Genomic DNA, 15,080 nt, shown 5'->3' on the forward strand with positions numbered 1-15,080 from the left:
GGTTTGTATGAAAGATAAAAAAAACTCTTAGCTGGAGGAAGATTTCAAAAGAGATATAATTTCATTTAAATGCACCCAATTTGATGGTTCTTGACCAAAGCAGTTACAAAAACCATCAAACCAAACAACAGTTAAAAGCTTTTTATTTAATTTGATAGGTTTATAAGCTTAAATACAAATACCAATTTTCTTCCACAAGGGTAAAAGAGAAACAGAACTGCTCCCCTTCCTGTAAAAAGTTTACTCTAACATATTAACATATATCTCCAAACCTTGCAAACGTTTCATTAACAAATCTTCTTCTTTTTGTTTTAATGGCGGTTGGCAAACCAGTTAAAGGTGCGTTACCGCCACCTACTGGGCTGGAGTGTGGGCAGTAGATCGGCAGAAAAAATAAAATAAAATAAAATGAAATAAATAAATAAATAAATAAATAAATAATACAAAAACAATACTATATAAATAAAATAAAATATTCATTAACAAATCCACCAACAGAGCCTTCATAACTCCCGTAATGCCACACAGACCCGCCCCTTTCCCGCGATTTCAGCCAATAACATTGCAGTCCAGGGTAATTGCGTACTCTGATTGGCTCACGGCTAGTGGAGCGCTACATTCAAAATCAGCTAACTGTTCGCTGTGGTTTGTTTCTGATCAGTGGAGAGAGTGGGTTTTGAGAGTCAGGAAGTGTTTTTATCCGCGAAGGAGTTCTTTAAAGGAAACATATTTAACTCTTCTTTAACCTCACCCCGTGTGAGACACCAGCGAGGAGCCATTGTTGGGTAAGTTAGGAGCTAATTTTAATAGCTAACTTCTATCTCGGCCATTTAAAAATAAGCCGTAGTGACTTAATGGGCGCATTAACCGGTTAGCTTTATTCATATATAAATATAATAGGTTATTTGTGTGACGTTAATTGGTTAATTAATTAGTTAAAAGTTTTCCCCTATTATTTCCTTAAGTGTAATTATTTGTGTAGTAATCAGGTTATTTCGATAACGCAAGCTAGCCAGGTCATTAAGGAGCAGCGGTGGAGTAGGTAACGTTAGTTAGCGTAACTAGCGCAAGTTCCCTGTCTAACGTAAAGACTCGGTTTTTATTTTATTTCAATTGTGACAGCAGGACTTTTAGTGAAGGGAAATCTCCGAGCTGGATCAATCCAGAAGACGCTCTCTGGCCATGTCTAATCTAATACCGACGACCAAAAAAGACGAAAAGGGCCGAAACATCCAAGTGGTTGTGAGATGCAGGTACACACTTACGCATTTTACGCAGTTCTGTTTACGCTTTTTCCGTTACTGTTTAGGATCATTACACAAGTGTTACTGGCTACTGAGCATGATGATTGTGGATATTTATTGTAAATGTTTCTTTTGTCCATGATTAGAATGAATATTTATTGTGAATATTTATTCAGAATATTTGTTGTGAAGGGTTTTTGTAGGTATTTATTGTGAGTTTATTGTGGATATTTATTGTTAATGTTTCTGTTGTCCATGACTATAATTAATTTGTTGTAGGTTTATTGTGAATGTTTCTATTTATTGTGAAGGGTTTTTGTGAAATAATAATAATAATAATAATAATAATAATATTATTATTATTATTTTTTTTTTTTTTTTTTTTTTGGACTAGGTATTTATTGAGGAGGTTTGTTGTGGATAGATTGAAATTTTTTGGTGAATATTTGTGAATATTTACTGTGGAGGTTTATTGTGAATTGTCATTAATTAATAGTATTAACACAATAAATATTATTGTGGATATTTATTGAGAATGCTTGCTGTGAATATTTGTTGTGAAGGGCTTTTGTGAAGTTTTTGTGTGAATATTTATCAAGAATATTTGTTGTGAAGGTTTATTGTGAATATTTTATTTGAAGGATTTTTGTAGGTATTTATTGAGGTGGGCTGTCGAGATTATTTTTTATTTATTTATTTTTTTCAAATTTGAATATAGTTTTGAGAATGTTTACTAGGAAGGTTTATTGTGCATGTTTGTTTATCGTGGGTATTAAATGATTTGGATATTTGTGAATATTTGAGGATGATTGTTGTGAATAATTAAGGATATTTACTGTAAGATTTGTTGTTGATATGCCCATGTTTATAACCGATATTGATTGTGAATGCTGTCCAGGCCTTTCAATGCAGTGGAGCGGAAGTCTAACGCGTACGGAGTGGTGGACTGTGACTCAAACAGGAAAGAGGTGACGGTCCGTACCGGGAGCGCCAATGACAAGACCGGCAGGAAAATGTACACCTTTGACATGGTGTGTGGTTTTATTTATTTATTTATTTTTTGTAGCGGATTTCTACCTCACTTATTTATTTTTTAAATCATATGTACGGCACTGATGCAAGGCTGCTGAAAAAATCCACTTTTACATGCATCCTAATGATCTGTTAATCTGACTGACAGCTTAAAGAGTTCACATATACACCTAGATCCGAATAGAGTAATTCCTATCCGATTGAACAAGATGTGTTACTGTCCTTTTTAATAATCTGATAATGGAGAAGTAAGTCATGTAAACATTTTGTGTGGCATTACTTTCACTGTCAGGATTTGTGGATATATGTATATAATAATAATAATAATAATAATAATAATAATAATAATAATAATAATAATAATAATAATAATAATAATAATAATCTGAATTCATTCACTCTGGTTTCAGATTCACAATGAGCTGTTTATATGTATCCTAAACTGGGCACTCTGTGCACAATCTCTATTTATACACGTTATGCGAGGTTTAGTCTCGGTTACTATAACCACGAGAACGACTACAAACCCCCTGGTATTTAAATTAAAAAATGTATTCCTTTTTTTTCTTTTCTTATATTAAGCGCTGAATTTTAACTGAAATCAGGACGCATCCTGCTTCTGCGTCTTGGTTAGATGACCATAACTCCTTCTATCCAACTTCCCAAGTATTTTTAAATAAAATCTGTAACACGAAGACTGTTTTTTGCAGAAGGCGCTCATCTTGAGTTTGACCCAAACACACACGCACAGATTCTGATAGTGAAAATAATCACACGAAGGTTTGCATGACTATATTATTTACTGTATGATTTTTACATGTTAAGGTTTATATTTTAGGTTATTAAAAGGATTACCCTACCTCATTTTAGTTAGTCCTTATTTTGGTGTTAAAAGAAAGTGAATTGTACGTGCATGATCTACTTTCTACTAGAACGATCTTGTATTGAGTGAATTTTGTATATAAAGCAGCTATGGGATTACAGCAAATACAACGAAACCATTTAACTCTCCTGCTCAGTACATTAGGTGTGATGGAGAAGGAAAGTTGTAATGCACATCGCAAACGTATACTGTAACGTGGCGGGGTTAATTTTGACCCTGTCTCGCCCGTGTGCAGGTGTTCGGTCCGTCTGCAAAGCAGATAGACGTGTACAGGAGTGTGGTGTACCCCATATTGGATGAAGTCATTATGGGATATAACTGCACCATCTTTGCGTGAGTGAAACTTCAAACCATAATATCTGTCAGAAAACCTACTTTTCATATTTAAGCACTGTTTTGAAGCTTTTTTTTTTTAAAAAACAAACTTTTTATTTGTTTTTTTTTATTTTATAAAGCTATGGGCAAACGGGCACAGGGAAAACCTTTACGATGGAGGGCGAGAGGTCACCTAATGAGGAATTCACCTGGGAGGAGGTAAAATGAGGCTTTTGTTGAAGAAGCAGTGAAAATGAATTAACTTGATAATGATGATGACGCATTATGCTTTTTGTCTTCCAGGATCCTCTGGCTGGCGTCATCCCTCGTACTCTTCACCAGATCTTCGAGAAGCTGACCAGTAACGGCACGGAGTTCTCAGTGAAGGTTTCCCTGCTGGAGATCTATAATGAAGAGCTGTTTGACCTGCTCAGCCCCTCAGCGGATGTCAGCGAGAGGCTGCAGCTGTTTGACGACCCCAGGAACAAGGTCCGTAACGAGACCGGTATTGATCAAAGATGTATGATTGTATACGTTCGAGTTTAAGCCTAGATGCTATTCCTTTCGTTATGTCTGACTTTCTTCTCTTGCGCTCTCTCTCCATCAGAGAGGTGTTATTGTTAAGGGACTGGAGGAGATAACTGTACATAACAAGAATGAGGTCTATCAGATCCTTGAGAGAGGAGCAGCGAAGAGGAAGACTGCATCCACATTGATGAACGCGTACTCCAGGTAAGAAAAACGAGCTGCATCAGCTATTATTATTATTATTATTATTATTATTATTATTATTATTATTATTATTATTTTGGTGGTATGGAGATGATTGGAAATTCTGGGAGGCTTTGGTTTCTTAGGGTGTCTATTTATTTATTTATTTATTTATTTATTTATTTATTTATTTATTTATTTATTTATTTATTTTAATTTAAAATGTATTTTTAACAGAGATAGTTTTGTTAAAATGAGGCATTATGTGTGTGAAGTATAGCGATTCTCTCATTGTGCCCTTTTGACCTTTCCCTCCAGTCGTTCCCACTCCGTGTTCTCCGTCACCATTCACATGAAGGAGATGACGATGGAAGGAGAGGAGCTGGTGAAGATCGGAAAACTGAACCTGGTGAGGCTTGCTGTGTATTCTCGATAACTAACAAACATCCCAAATCATCACTGTTTTATATCGAGAGTAAAGCGCACCTTTTGAGGACAAATGCCTTGCTGTCTGTATTAGTGTATATATGTATCTCGTTGTAAAGTAAATCACATTAAAGAAGCACATCTCTTTCGCGTAGGTGGATCTTGCGGGCAGCGAGAACATCGGCCGTTCCGGAGCAGTAGACAAGCGTGCACGTGAGGCAGGAAACATCAACCAGTCACTGCTGACACTGGGCCGCGTGATCACGGCTCTGGTAGAACGCGGGCCTCACGTGCCCTACCGCGAGTCCAAACTCACCCGTATCCTCCAGGACTCGCTGGGTGGACGCACCAAGACCTCAATCATTGCCACTGTCTCTCCAGCTTCAAACAACTTGGAGGTGAGGTTCACTTCCTGGTGCTCAGACATGCTGCTATATGAACACACATTTTTTTTTTTTCTTTAAGTTCCTATGTTATATATGGAATAAAACACTAGGGGACGTGCTGTTATAGGAAAATAATTAACGATATTTAAATAATTAACAACGGAGTGATGTGAAGCGGCCCACTGCAAAGCGTAGCTTACTGTTACCATCCTGAACTTAATTACTTTCTTATACAGCATGTACCAAAATGTCTTATTCCCCTTGTACTTCAGAAATTGGCCAATGCAACTTATTTATTTGTTTATTTATAATTAAAGAATGGCACATGGTGCGCTTAATCCGTTTATAGTTGTAGTTTATTTTGTGGTGCATCCACAGAACATGTTCCTGTTGCACTTTTTATATCTACAAACTGTTGTTGTTCACTTTCAGTAAAGTATTAGAGCGAGCACATTAATATAAATCTGTCGTTTGCTGCCGTATTATTATTATTATTATTATTATTATTATTATACTGCCGTTATAGAAAATGAGTCGATCGCTCATGACCAATCAGAATTTAGATTTCAACAACACTGTGTTTGTATAAAGAATAGAAATCAATATTTCAGCCCATCACGTTTGGCTGTTTTTGGAAAAATTCGATTGATTTTAATAGGTTTTCCTAAAGGGTTTGTTTTTATTATTATTTTTTATATTGGTGGAAAATGTTTGACGAAGATTTGTAAGATTCCAACCAGTCATATAGAAGTCGAAGGTCTTCTAAGCTTTTCAGCGAGCCTGAATGCCAGATCGCTTGCTTGTAACTGATCCTGAATGTTTTCTTGCTTGCCGAACGCAGGAGACTCTGAGTACACTGGATTACGCAAACAGGGCGAAGAGCATCATGAACAAGCCTGAAGTGAACCAGAAACTCACCAAGAGAACCCTAATCAAGGCAAGTCCTTTCATAAATGTCTGCTTTTTCGTGTCTCTCTTCACCATGGAAGGGAACCGAGGTTAATGTGAGTGCTCACACAGTAGATATTTAGATAATAAATAAGCCTATTGAAAAATGCTGCATTTGTGGTTTAATACAAGTTTTTTTTTTTTTCTCTGTGTACTTGAGATGTGATCAAGGGTTTAATGAAGTGTTTTTTTTTTTTTTTTTTTAATCCAGGAATACACTGAGGAGATTGAGCGTTTGAAGCGGGACTTGGCCGCCACCCGTGAGAAGCACGGCGTGTATCTCTCGGCTGAGAACTACGAGTGAGTTCAGTTTTCTGAATGCAATGGATCAGGAACTCGATGCCTTCGTCCCCAAATTCTGCTAGTACTCCTAGAATCCTTTTAAAGTGCACCTGTTATGGTTTTTCAAATATTCCCTTTCATGTAGTGTTAAAGAGCTGTTTGTGAATGTAAAAACCTCTGCAAAGTCTCAAAAATCAAAGTGCGCGACAAACGGAGTTATTGACTCCCAAAAGATGGAACCGATTCTGAACAGCTGAATCGAGTCGTTAGTGATTCCAGACTTTACTTCCTGTACTAACCTACGTAGGTTTGTAACAAAAAGCCCCACTTCTGGTGTTCATCAGCTGCTCGCTGACAGCGGTAGACCACGACAGACTGGGACATCTGACCAATCAGAGCAGAGTATGCTCTGAAAGGAGGAGTTTAGAATGAATCCTTTAGAACGAATCATTTAACGATTTGTTTGACACTGGGGGGAGGTAACGCTGCAGTTTAAATTACGAGAACTTTAAAGTGTTTTTTTTTTATGTTGGATGCGTTTAAATTTTTTTAATGAGACCTTTAAAACAAAATTAGGCACGTTTCAAAACCATAATAGGTGCTTTTTAAAGTACAGTGTACATAAGGATGTTTGGACTCTCAGCAACATGGAGTAAATCTCCTAATATTCACTCACTAACAAGACCAACGCATTTTTCATTCAGCATTCACACTTTATTTATTTTGTTAGAATGAATTTGAATGCTATTATAAATCTTATTCCTCGTGGCCTCGTTTTGTCATCTTGTTAAAATTTAATGCAATCCAAACTTCCTCTGCTGGTGTATCGAACACTGAACTTCAGCTGAGTGGTGTTGTTGTTTTGTGTGTTGTAGGAGTATGAACAGTAAACTGATGAGTCAGGAAGAACAGATCATCGAATACACAGAGAGGATTGCGGCGGCAGAGGAGGAACTCAAGCGGGTGAGACGTTCAAACTTCTGCTTTTTTTTGAATGATGGTCATGCGCACGTTTTTGGCGGGCCACTTTCAGCAAGTTAACGGCTGTGCGGTTTTATTTATTTATTTAAATAATCATTTGAATGTCTTGTTGTAGGTTCAACATAACTTTACCCATAATGTCTTGAAGGCCTGGATTTTCAAGATGCAATTTAAACACAATCAGAAAATTTACTCTGTTTAGATGAAAACATGAATGCGCCGTGTTCATTGGGACATGTAGTGTATGTTTCTAGAGCAGTGGTTCTCAAACGGCCCCCCTTGTGTAGGGTGCATCCCTTAGAGTCGTAATTTTCGCAGTTTCGTTTTTTTTCCACACGAAGATCTTCTGTATTAACTTTCTCAGCTAAGTGACTACGTCCTCTGTCTAAAAACGTATCCATTTTAAATAGTCTTAGGTTTTATCAGCGTGTGGCTAACCGTGCACTAATATCGCAATGGATGTCACTGTTTAGTGTGTCTTATTGTGCTGTGTATAACTGATTTAATTTATTAATATTCTAATTTTTATGTACAACATAGTTCAAATTTTGACAATCCCGACTTACATACAGGTAAAATGAATAAAAACAAAAAAAAGTTCTAGAATTTCTATGTGGCGCCATCTGGTGGCCACCAGTTGGAGAGCCACTGTTCTAGAGAGCATTTCACTGGATTAACTGTTGGATTAAAATAGAAACATAAAAAAAAAACCTTCCCCCCCCCCAAAAAAAAAAATTAAATGTAGACCGGTTTATTCGTATGTAATGTATAATGCTAAAAGACTTTATAAAAATCTCTAAGATTCTTATTTTGGAGACTTGCAAATAACTGCAGTGGCAGCCATCCGGAAGTCAGAATTAGTTTTGAAGCAGTTGAATGGTCTTCCTCTAGAGAAAACATTTATTACGAGAGCGTAAAGCGTTTAAATGTCTACCCTAGGTGATGGAGCTGTTCACGGACAGTAAACAGAAGCTGGAACAGTACAGCGAGGACCTGCAGGACAAGGGCCAGCAACTGGAGGAGGCTCACAAGGACCTGCAGGAGACCAAGCAGAAGCTCACGCAGGAGGTGTTCATCACCACGCAGCTGCAGACCACCGAGAGCCAGCTGTACAACGCTGCAGGACAGGTGCGACACCGTCAACACGATCCTAGCGAGTAAAGAGTTTTTCTTGTACGAGACGTCGCATGACGATGACCGATCGAATGTTCTGTAGCTGCTGAGTACGGCGGAGGTGAGCACGTCGGACGTGGGAGGCCTCCACGCTAAACTGCAGCGGGTGCAGGCCGTGGAGCAGCACAACGCCGCAGCGCAGGGTAACTTCGCCCAGAGCATGGAGCAGAACTGCAGCAGCATGCAAAGCGCACTGCAGGAGCACAACCTCAAACACGCTGCCATGCTAGATCACTACCGCCATTCCACGGGTGAGTATATCACACTCCTGGGGTTGAATAGAGGGTGCTGTTTGGAATCTCCAAAGAGCATACAAGGTACGCAAGACTATGCAAAATCGCACGATTAACAAAACGTTCAAAGTACAGTTCCATTTTAAACATGCCTGATGCTTTTAAATAAAGCCTGTTGGATTAAAATTGGTGCTCGACAGGTTGAGGAATCACAATGATCTTGTGTGTGTTTAGCGGAGCTGCTGGGAGGAACGGGACGTGTGTTTGAGGAGGCTGTGGGCTCCGTCCTGCGTTCCTACGGTGCTGTCCGGGAGGCGGTGGAGGAAGGAGTGGACGGCTGTAAGGCCAAGCTGCTGCAGCAGGAAGAGCTCACAAAAGAGAGCCGAGACGCCATGCTTCAAATGCTGGTGAGGATTTCCCAGGACGTGCCTGGAATCGGTCAGGATTTAGGTTGATGAAAAGGATTGTGGGTTAAAATCCCAAGGACTGTAAGAGAGCTGTTCTATGTGTAGCGGTTTTTTAAACTGGATTTAGAATTGGTACAAAAACAACCTGATTTTTATTTTTCTTTACCCCACAGGAGGAGCATAAGCTTCATCTAGAAGACGTTCTAATTGCAAAAGCGATGCCCGCTATCGGATCAATTATGGCTGTAAATGAAGGCTTGAAACAGACGCTGCAGAGATATAACGTGCTGGACGGACAGGTGCGTGTTCAAAACTTGCGTTCCTCGGTCATTACTTGAGAAATGGGATAAAAGCAGTACTGTAACAAATCCTCTGCAATTTAGTTTACTTTAATTAGACATGTGGATGAAACCAGTGTTCTCATTCTCCATTCTGATTGGTCAGAAGGTGCTGATTTTGTGTGGGAGTGAGGGGGTTTATATTAATGTAGTCCTTCTAATGATGTCGTTTCTATAGCAACCACTCAAACAGGGGCGTGTATAAAAGCGTTAATCTAAGCCGAGTTAAAAAAAACCCCAAAAGTTATTTAAATCGTTGATATGAAGATGTTAATTTAACACTTTATAGAAGGGGTCTCCAGTGTCGCCATGTTGTAGCGGTCAGTAGGTTTTCCGCCACAGGATGTTTGCGGTTTCTCGGTCACATTACATGCTGCGTTTAAATTTTATTTATTTATGGTCTTAACCCTGTGAGAAACCATCTTGATTCAATCAAAACTCGAAGAAATTTTTAACAGTTAAACCTAATGCAATTTTAGAGGTTTCAGGAAAAGTAGATTTTAAAAACCTTTTTATATAGAGTCCCTTAGACATTTCTCGCCATGAAAATATCTATAGAAGCAGGCATGGTGGTATATTATTACATTACGTTATATATGGGGGGGGACTTATCCAAAACCCACTTTGCATCGGGCTGCTTAACATCACCCAATTGGGGTTTTTTTTTTTCTTTTCCCTCCCCCTATTCTAGCACAACCCACAGTGTCTTATTACATATTCAACACACACCGCTGTATGCCAATCACTTCAAATTATTCACGTCATATCACTGCACCCTGTCCACATCCTATTCACGAGGAGGCTATGGGGTTTTTATTTATTTTTATTTAAATTGTTTAATTTTTCTTCAATTCTCTTAACCTGTTCTTCACTTGAGGAATTTAGGAATGTGTTTTCGGTATGTTCTGTTCTAGGCTGTAATTTTTTTTTTAAATGAAGGTATTACTGGGTAAGTAACTTTTTGCTATAGTCACAAGCGACAACACCTTTTATTTATTTATTTATTTATTTATTTATTTATTTTTTATTTAAGTACGAGTATGAGCCCGATATCTATCTTAAATGACGTACACAAGTGTCATGGTGGTGATCTTCCTTCCTTTTCCTCGCTCAGATGGTGGGGATGAAGGCAGAGATGACTGCATTTTTCAGTGGCCACATGGCGGCGCTGGCGAGCATGAGGGAAACTGCTGTGCAGGGCTTCACGTCCCTCCAGGCTGAACACCACAAACTGAAAGGGCAGATGGACCAGGCCAACCGCCAACACAAAACGGTACGTCTGTTCAGTCTCCGTTAACTCGTACACGCCTCCGTGTGGCGTCCAGCATGACGAATCATCTCTATAACTATCCAACATGCACGAAGCAACACAAGCCAAATCAAACGAAATGTATAAAAAGAGCAGTGTGCAATATTAAAATGAATGAATAACAGCGGTAGTATGCTGTTCTGTTCATTACGGATTGTGACTGTCGGGTTCTCTCTGTGTGTTGCAGCGTGTAGCACAGCTCCTTCAGTGTGTCCAGGATCAGATGAACCTCCTGGCCCTGGACACACAGTCTGACTTTAAGGAGCTTCAGGAGGCATCCGATGCTCAGGGAGCTCTTCTGGAGACTCTGAAAAACACAGTGCAGAGGTGAGGAAGGAGCGCTGGGGTTAACGGTCACTGTAAAGGCTGGTTATGCTGAATAGTGGAGTAAAATCCAACTGAATTCCACTGAAGGTGGACATGACACGTGACCATTTCAACACGCTGTCTTTTTAATCATTCTTTTTATTCTTAACTTGTCTTTATTTGTAGTTTGGGCAAACGTGCAAAAAGGTGATGTAAAAGTTAAGGAGTTTCTTCTTTTGCTTAGCCAATGCACCGAGGCCGAACAGGAGAGCTTGTCAGTCGGCGCTCGTCTGAGTTCCTGTACAGATGGAGTGATGAAGGAGATGAGTGGAGTGGCGGAGGAGGGACGTGTGGCGTTGGAGGAGGGTGCCGGTTACTGCAGCCTCCTGCAGAGCTCTCTGGAATCATTGGCTGAGTCGAGCCTCCAGTGGTGTCACGCGGCCAGAGACCTGACCGAGAGACGTGCCAAGGAACAGCTGACCCTCGCCGAGGAGAACAAGGCCACAGTGCACGAGCTTCTGAAGGTGAGACCGTCATCGAACGGCTGATGGGAAGCGAGCTGTGCGTGTCCTTCTTGGCGACACGTGTGCCCGTGTATGCGTTTCGTCTCTACGACGAATGAGCTCACTTCATCACGAGTTTGGACACTCTACAGAAATGTTTCTCGTGATCTTAATCTTTTGATCTGAAGGTGTATGGTTAAATGTGTGAAATCAGTGTTGTAGACAAAAAATATAATCGTGCCGACGTATTCGTTTCTTTCATTAGAACACTAACATTTTTATTTACAGAAAAATAAACTCTGAGGGGAAATATTCCGAAAAGCAGGCGATAAGAGTCCGGCGTAGGTGGGAACTCCCTTTAATACTGTTTAAAAAGCATTGAGGAAATTCCTCAAGAAATCGGATGGAAAAAATGCCAAGAATACATTTCGGGAAATTCTAGGTGAAAAGCGCGTCTACTTTGAAGATGCTAAAGTATTAAGTTATTCTTGATTTATTTTGGATTTTTTATCACAACGTAATTCCCGTAGTTCCATTTGTGTTACTCCAGAGTTGATGACTTTTTTTTCCCCCCCCACATTTTAGAATAATAATGAAGAATGGGTGTCTAAACTTTTGACTGGTAGTGTGCATACATTAACATGTGAAGACACAGGAATGTTCACTGTTTATCTAATGCTTAAGAACACTGTAGAAAGCTACACAGACGGGACTTGCTATTCAAATCACCGAGGTGCTCATGCAAGTGTATTTTGCTGAGTGACTTTGCATAAACAAGTGAAAGTTAGTGAAAAACACAATGTGTAACCAGGACAGTGTAAAAGTCCGATTTTAAAAACGGACCATTATTCTCCTGCAGTACGTTTCTGTTTAAAATGAAACCACGGGGTAGTAACAGTATTCTAAGTAAATAGTAAATCTCTGTAACCCCTGTTCTTCTGCTTTGTGTGCATGCAGCGTGTAGAGGAGCGAGGTCAGGCTGCGGTAGAGGAGTGCCGAACTCGCCTCGCTCCAGTGCAGCAGGAAATGGAAGTGCTCCTGAAGGGAGTGGAGGTGCAGACGGGTGAAGACCAGGCTGTACTGCAGCAGCACAGAGAAGAACTCTCGACCCTCGCCGCACAGGCCCTAGATACGGTCAACCACTTCCTCAGTAATGAACTCCAACAGGATCTGCCTACCGGTGAGACACCAGGAGACGTTTTAGTAGGAAATCGACCTCCTTTTTATTTTATTTTATTTTAGTCTGTATTGGGTTTTTCATGCTCTGGTGATTAAAAAAAAAGTTTATTTAATTGTAAAAAATTATTTATATATTTATTTATTTATATGCTCTTTGCAAACAAACCAGACAGTTTTGAAGTTGTTGGCCCAAACTGACTGTCAGAAGTCATAAAACAAAAAGATTAAAAAAAAAAAAATTTTAAATCACTAAGTGTTTTTACAACGAAAATGAACAAATGGTTATATTTCGGCTTTATACAGGGTACTAGCTTCATGGCTTCCCTCTGTTTGTTGTGCAGACATTGTAGCCATTATAGGAGCGAATGCATTTGGTTTGATCCACATTGTGATGTTTGTGTGTGTGTGTGTGTAGGTACCACGCCGAAGCGTAAGGAGTACATGTACCCACGTGTGCTGGTGCCATTGAGGAGCAGAACAGAGCTGGAGGAGGAGTTTAGGGCTCAGCAGGAGGAGCTAATGAGTGTGCTGGGTCAGTGCGAAGTCCTCATGGAGGGAGAGGAGGAGGAGAAACCTGTGGACCAGGTATAACCCTCACAGTATATTTTTATATATATATATATATATATATATATATATATTTTTTTTTTTTCTATACATGATGCATGGAAATAAAACAAATCGGCACATTCTAGGAATGTTTGTTTTTTGTATGAGGCTGAATGTTGCCTGTGGAATATATTAATTTTTTATTTATTTATTTTTTTTTTAAAAGAAATTATACATCTATAATCTGTCTATGTATAGGACTCTCTGGAGGATGACGTTTGCAGCTCAAGTGACAGCAACTCGACCCAGCAGTCTATGTCGGATGAGAATCTGATGTGCTACGAGGAGGGAAGGGTTCCCTTCTTTAAGGTAACGTTATCATTCAGACATGCGTGACTAGAGAAGGTACCTTCCAAAAAAGCAAAAAGAAGTTTTCAAATGTAAAGACTTTTCCCAGTGTAGTCCTGCACAACGTGCACTTGATTTTAGGATTGGCTTCATTTAGTCTGAAGTACACTATAGGACCAAAAGTTTGAGGATACTTGACAATCACACCCATACGTGCTTGTTGAACGTCTCGTTACGGATTTATTCCCCCTCTTTTGCTGTTTATAATAAGCTCCACTCTTCTGGGAAGGCTTTCCACTAGATTTTGGAGCATGGCTGTGGGGATATGTGTTCATTCAGCTACATTAGTGTGAGGTCAGGTGCTGATGTTTGTTGAGGACATCTTTGGTGTTACAGTTCATTCCAGAGGTGATCAGTGGGGTTGAGGACAGGGCTCTGTGCAGGAGACTCGAGTACTTCCAGTCAAACCTTGGCAAAACATGTCTTCATGGAGCTTGCTTTGTGCACAGGGGCATTATCATGCTGGAACAGGTTTGGAGCCTCTTAGTTCTTAGGAAATTGTAAATCTACAGCATGGAGACATTTTATACAATTGTGCTTCCCAATTTGTGGGAACAGTTTGAGGAAGAACTGCACACGAGTGTGATGGTCAGGTGTCCACATACTTTTGCCCATATAGTGTGTGTTCAGCTGCTTTCATTCCCATTACCCTGACTAGTCGACATCCACACATGAGTGACTAGTTATTGTATTAGTCAAACAGTTGATGCAAACCCTTGGTATATCCACACTGTAATTATAATCAGGATGTAGTTTGGGACACAGCCCAAGTTCCCTTGCATTTTAGAACTTGACTCACTTCTATAGTACCTTAAGCTAAGTGAACTTGATTTGATTACAACGTTTGCTCTTCATTCCTCTACTACAGAAAAAGTCCAAAAAAGAAAACTTCAGCAGCAAGTCCCTGAACCGCTCAAAAGTAGCTGAAAACGAGACCTCGGTGACGCCACCTCGATCCAGATTACCGCTCAGGACCCAAAATCAGTGATGACTCCATTTCCTTTTCTTTACCCACTTACCTGTAGAGACGTTTAAATACTTCTATTGCATCCTTATTTCAATCCATCTTTATTTTTCGACATGTATTTAAATATTTTTTAATACGTTTGTATGTCTTTATCCTCAGTCACTGTTTTAAATGTTGAGTGTTAAGTTCAAGGTGTTGTGTACCGTTCATTTGTTTGGTTTTTTTTTTTTCTTCTCTCCACTTTGAAATGGGTATTTGTGTTCGTATTGTCATCTTCAATTTTTGAAAGTTAAGTACGCTGATTTAAGGGCTGTTTTTAAAATATAATGGCTGACTTTAAACTAATAAAGCATAAGCTTCTCAAGACTGATGGTATAATAAATAATACTACAGTTGTTTTAATAAAAGTGCTTTTATTCAATAATGTCGTCATCATCATCTATAAACACTTTCAAGGCATATGGTTGACTTGGACCCTGATTTTAATATATTTTTAAATA

At 39.3% G+C, this 15,080-nt stretch overlaps 1 protein-coding gene across 2 annotated transcripts; it reads left to right on the forward strand.

Moving 5' to 3' along the window:
• Positions 1-578: 578 nt before the first annotated feature.
• Positions 579-15,009, forward strand: kif11 (kinesin family member 11). Of its 2 annotated transcripts, none has more exons than XM_053632707.1 (23): positions 579-785; positions 1,123-1,253; positions 2,143-2,275; positions 3,395-3,492; positions 3,615-3,693; positions 3,778-3,963; positions 4,082-4,206; positions 4,504-4,594; positions 4,767-5,009; positions 5,839-5,934; positions 6,157-6,245; positions 7,103-7,190; positions 8,148-8,336; positions 8,425-8,632; positions 8,849-9,021; positions 9,195-9,320; positions 10,474-10,632; positions 10,856-10,995; positions 11,219-11,498; positions 12,435-12,657; positions 13,072-13,241; positions 13,464-13,574; positions 14,482-15,009. In XM_053632707.1, the coding sequence occupies exons 2-23, from the start codon at positions 1,183-1,185 to the stop codon at positions 14,599-14,601; spliced, it is 3,198 nt and encodes a 1,065-aa protein (XP_053488682.1). In that variant the 5' UTR covers positions 579-785; positions 1,123-1,182; the 3' UTR covers positions 14,602-15,009. The 2 variants fall into 2 exon arrangements, with proteins under 2 accessions (XP_053488682.1, XP_053488683.1); XM_053632708.1 differs by having other exon boundaries at positions 1,126-1,253.
• The last annotated feature ends 71 nt before the right edge of the window (positions 15,010-15,080 follow it).

Source organism: Ictalurus furcatus, chromosome 9 (genome assembly GCF_023375685.1).
Source record: "Ictalurus furcatus strain D&B chromosome 9, Billie_1.0, whole genome shotgun sequence".
NCBI classification, from domain to species: domain Eukaryota; kingdom Metazoa; phylum Chordata; class Actinopteri; order Siluriformes; family Ictaluridae; genus Ictalurus; species Ictalurus furcatus.